The sequence below is a fragment of the Cololabis saira genome, chromosome 5, assembly GCF_033807715.1.
Source record: "Cololabis saira isolate AMF1-May2022 chromosome 5, fColSai1.1, whole genome shotgun sequence".
Lineage (NCBI taxonomy): Eukaryota > Metazoa > Chordata > Actinopteri > Beloniformes > Belonidae > Cololabis > Cololabis saira.
Genome location: NC_084591.1, coordinates 2298542 through 2303595, shown reverse-complemented (window position 1 = coordinate 2303595; position 5054 = coordinate 2298542). Strand labels below are relative to the sequence as shown.

The following is a 5054-nucleotide window of genomic DNA, read 5'->3' as shown; positions in this document are numbered from 1 at the left end:
TCTTGAAATTTCAACTTTTTCCTCTACAGTTTTACTTTTTTTCTCGAAATTTCCACTTTTTTCTCGACATTTTGACTTTTTTCTTGAAATTTCCACTTTTTTCTCGACATTTTGACTTTTTTCTCGACATTTTGACTTTTTTTCTCGAAATTTCCATTTTTTTTCTCGACATTTCAACTTTTTTCTCTACATTTCAACTTTTTTTCTCTACATTTCAACTTTTTTCCCAACATTTCAACTTTTTTTCTCTACATTTCGACTTTTTTTCTCTACATTTAAACTTTTTTTCTCGACATTTTGACTTTTTTCTTGAAATTTCAACTTTTTTCTCGACATTTCGACTTTTTTTCTCGACATTTCGACTTTTTTTCTCAACATTTCAACTTTTTTCTCGACATTTTGACTTTTTTCCTCAACATTTCCACTTTTTTCCTCTACAGTTTTACTTTTTTTCTCGAAATTTCCACTTTTTTCTCGACATTTTGACTTTTTTCTTGAAATTTCAACTTTTTTCTCAACATTTCGACTTTTTTTCTCGACATTTCGACTTTTTTTCTCTACATTTCGACTTTTTTCTCAACATTTGATAGAACTGCATGCAGGTGGAAGTAGCAGCGAGATGACCGGGGATGGGGGGGCGTTCCAGGACAGCAGGCCAGAACGCAGCTCCCGAGGCTCCGGCCTGCAAACATGCACAAAAGAGAAAAAAGGGGGGCCGGCACAAGAAACTACAGGAACGATGGAAAAAATGATAGCTATGAGATATTTATAATAAATAAAAATGGTAATGGAGAAGAGAGGAAGGGAAGGAGAGGAGAAGAAGGGTGAGAGGCACCGCCCAGCGGATCATGTCGGTGCCTTAAGAAGGAGCTGAGCTGAAAGGTGAAGCTCTGAATTTACTATTGTTCTACGTTTCTACCCTCACCTGCGGTAACACGTGATAAAGCGGCAGACATGAGCCTCCTCTACAGCCGTGGTCTCCAAGCCCCGGGCCGCAGCCAGAGAGGTGAGGAAACCTCCTGGACCTGGTGGGGTCATCCAGGCCGTTCCTTCTAGGAGGAGATCCCGGGGAAGACCCACCACTAAAGGGACCAGGTCAGGGGTATTCAACTAGATTAGGGAGGGGGCCACATCTGCAAAAAGACTGTATGGAGGGGGGCGCACTGTGTGCGCGCACAAAGCGCACACCCGGAAAATTTGGGGGTTTTCAAAATGTATTTTGCACTCAAAGACGAAGATTTATGTACCGTATTTTCCAATCTATAAGGCACCTAAAAGCCTTTAATTTTCTCAAAAACCGGCAGTGTGCCTTATATATGATCATTACGGTAATTTCTGTTACTGTAGTCAGGGGCATTGTGTGTAATGTAGTCAGGGGCATTGTGGGTAATGTAGTCAGGGGCATTGTGGGTAATGTAGTCAGGGGGATTGTGGGTAATGTAGTCGGTGTCGCCGAAGTAACGGCGCTAAAAACGTCACAGACGTTCAAGACAACAGCAGCGACGCTGACTCTCATAATGGAGACTTTGACGAGACGGAGCAAAGCTGGTTTTTATTTTGTTAATAAAGTTTGACTTACGGTACTTTTCTTGTTTTTTTTTTGCATTTTCTGTAGGATTTTGTAGCATTTCCTGTAGTGCAGCTCCATCAGGTAGATACGTAACTCAACCCCAGACACTATAGTACGGTATTTTACCAGATATTTAGTGCGCTTTATAGTGCGGAAAATACGGTAGTAAAAAAACATCTCTAGCAGAGATTAACATGTACAAACACTGTCCAATGAATCATTAACCAACTGAAAAGGCTACCGAGCATCTTAAACTTTTATTAATTAACAAAATGCGATATGTAAACCATGTTAGTTTCGCTTGCTGACCGGAAGTGACGCCGGCCGGAAGTGACGTCTGATCGATGGGGACAACACTACTTTCCCCCCGTTTTTTGAAATACGACCAGGGGCCACATAAAAGCTCCTGGCGGGCTGCATGTGGCCCGCGGGCCGCCAGTTGAATATCCCTGGACTACGTTGTTCACCTGGCCTGGGAACGTCTTGGGATTCCCCCTTGATGAGCTGGACGAAGCGTCTGTGGAGAGGGAAGTGTGAGCTTCTGTTGGGTCCCTAAATCAACATACATAAATTAATAATTTAGGAAAGACACAGAGACTGTTAGAAATGATTTTTCAGGCCTTCTGCGCAAAAGGGAAGCAAAGTCGGAGTTTGCAGAGCAACATGGCCCTCTTGGATGCTCTCGACAAATGCTTGCCGGCTCCCTTTTTGCATCAGGTATTTATTGAAAAACTGACAGGAACATGACCATTTTAAGACAACCAATGGTGGACAGTGGATGGACAATGGGAGGAAACAAACAGATAAACAGGACATTTCAGTTGAAGAGCAACTAATCTATGTTATGCAGAGCAAACAGACATCCTTTCTGTTGAGGGTTTTCCAACAGAATTGTCCAACTGACCATGGGACAGTTGTGGAACAGCCCAAACCCCTGAGTAGATTAGGGACTGGCTGTTGTGACTGTTAACATGTGATAAGCAATTGTAAAAAAAAACACAGTCAGCTCTCCAAGCTGACCTGATTCTGATTCTGATTCTTCATAGTTTCATAAGGACAACTAGGTCAAAACTTTGATTAATCTCACAGCTTCCCCGCTTAGGCTGCTGCCCCCGCGGCCCAACCGATAGGATAATTATAATTATTCATAATTAGTTTGATGCCAGTTTGAACAACATATTTCATGTTCTGAACACACCTTTAGTGTCTAAAGTGTATATTTAAAGGTCTGTATTTTTCCTTCCAGGTTCCACCAGTTCAGGTTGTACCAACAGCAGCGAAACTGACACGGTCTGAAAACTCCTAAACTTGTTCTTGTTGTCATTTTCTCTTTGTGGCAGTTTTGCATCTGATGTATAAAAGGATAAAAATTAATTAGATTTTGTTCAGTTCCAGTTAACATGCTGGACCCGATCACCGCTTCTTACTAGTTCTTCCCCTCTCTCCTCAAAGCATCGAAAGGAGCTTAAACCTGGAGACCTGATCGAGATCTTCCGTGGTGCGTATAAGCACTGGGCTGTTTATGTTGGTGGTGGAAACGTTGTTCACTTCGTAACACCCGGTGAGTTTCCTCGTTCCTCCAACATGTCAGACTGAAACAAAACTAAACAACGTTTCAGGTTGTTCTCAGCTGCTCAACGGTGTGAATCAGCAACAGAGCAGACGTAGAAGCATGTCAGCATCTTTAGGTGTCAGCATCATCTCAGTGAGCTGCAGCTGAAACAGTTTTCTTCCTGGTTGATCCTTTTAGGGTTGGGTTCAAGCTCCAGCGGTGTTGGTGTTGTTGGTCTGGGCAAAGTGTTGAAGCAGAAGCTGCAGGACGTGGTGGAGAAGGACAAGTGGAGAGTCAACAATCTCCTGGATCATAATTACCCACCTCGTCCAACTAATGATATCGTGAAGAATGCCTGTTCACTGGTGGATACAGAACTGCTGTACGACCTGTTGAAGTACAACTGTGAACACTTCGCCATTGAGATGCGTTACGCCAAGCCTGAGAGTCGGCAGGTACGTTAGAACATATCCTCGTTTACACGAACCCGGATAAATACGCTGTTAAGGTGCTATGAGCATCCAAACCTGCAGGGGGCAGTGTAACGAGCAGATAAAGTCATGCTAGCCAATCAGAATCCTGGAAAAAAACATCAACAAATGACACGTGTGAAGCCTGAATAATATGGTTCCGTGTTAAATCGACGGGCGTAGCCTACGTACGGTGTGCGTCGCCGCGTACCCTACGCCGTAGACTCTGCGTTGGTGTAACACGGAACCATAAATCAGCCTTGACTGCCGGTTACTTCCAAGATGAACAAGAGTCTTTCGTTTGGAGTTACTTTTAAGTGTGACGTTAGAATATAAAACAGGTAAAATACAAGAAAATATTGACGGTTACAAACTAATTGTAACCACAGGTGTCACTCATGACGCTGGTGACGTTTCTGTCTCATAATGTGACGTTCTGAAGCCTAAATGTCCGTTTCTCTCCGTTTACAAGCAAACCTGAAGACAGAGTTTTTGTAAATCTCCACTTTGACCAGAGTTTTCAGAAATGATGGTTTTTGGAGACTTTGAGCTCCGTTTTCGTGTAAATGAACGAACAAAACGCATGAAAACACCACCGTTTTTGCTCCGTGTAAACGGGGCCTTAGATTACACGAAGAGGCCGACGCGGTTACAGCGCGACTCACATGAAAAGAAGACGTGTTGCACATGAATGTCCAGCGTTGTGGATGGTTCCTGCAGAACTTACATGTTGTTCTCCCTGCAGGTGAAGGCCACAGTCGCAGGAGTAGCAGCAGGAGCAGCAGTCCTGCTGGGCGGAGGACCCGTCCTGGTGGCCGGAGCTGTGGGAGTTCTGGTAGCACGTGCTTTAAAAAACTAACAATGACAATCCATAAATGTCTTTTTTATTAAGTTTATAAGTTTGGTCAAATCCACATGACCTCACTTCAGAAATGAAGGTGCCACTTCCGACTTGGAAACAACTCACTCAATAATGTTTTTCTCTTCAACTGAGGAGGAGCATGATGTTTATGTCAAAGAAATCAAATATTTCATATGATTGAGGCTGATCAGATGAATCAATAATAAAATTCATACATTCAAAGCGAAATTGTTTGTTTTTTGTTTCATGAAAGTGGGAGCTTGAACCTCCAGACCCCAATGTTCATATTAAACATATAGAAACACAGACAGATATATATATATATATATATATATATATATATATATATATATATAAGGGATAATGCCCTGATGAGGTGTACATTAACATAAATATATGGACGACGCGGGGCGTGAACCGTCAAACGCAAAGTCCATATATTCATGTTAATGTCACCTGGAAGGGAGTTATCCGCTTATACCACGGTCACTTACCAAAAAACATCAATATTAAATCAGTTATTCATGCTTTAATGTGTTTTCAGTGTAAATCATTAGTTTTATAACAAGTCACAGCTGAGGGTCTGACTAATACCTGGAA

The 5054-nt window shown here is 42.4% G+C and overlaps 1 protein-coding gene across 1 annotated transcript; it reads left to right on the top strand.

The window, feature by feature from the left end:
• The first annotated feature begins 954 nt into the window (after positions 1–954).
• On the top strand, positions 955–4630 carry LOC133444524 (phospholipase A and acyltransferase 3-like). Its single transcript, XM_061722363.1, has 5 exons — positions 955–1006; positions 2817–2860; positions 3023–3131; positions 3321–3577; positions 4338–4630. The coding sequence occupies exons 1-5, from the start codon at positions 955–957 to the stop codon at positions 4449–4451; spliced, it is 576 nt and encodes a 191-aa protein (XP_061578347.1). The 3' UTR covers positions 4452–4630.
• The last annotated feature ends 424 nt before the right edge of the window (positions 4631–5054 follow it).

Coding starts and splice junctions, on each gene's coding strand:
- LOC133444524 (XM_061722363.1), top strand. CDS start 955: ATGAGCCTCCTCTACAGCCGTGGTCTCCAAGCCCCGGGCCGCAGCCAG. Junction 1,007..2,816: donor CCCGGGCCGCAGCCAGAGAG/GTGAGGAAACCT, acceptor TTTTCCTTCCAG/GTTCCACCAGTTCAGGTTGT. Junction 3,132..3,320: donor TGTTCACTTCGTAACACCCG/GTGAGTTTCCTC, acceptor TGATCCTTTTAG/GGTTGGGTTCAAGCTCCAGC.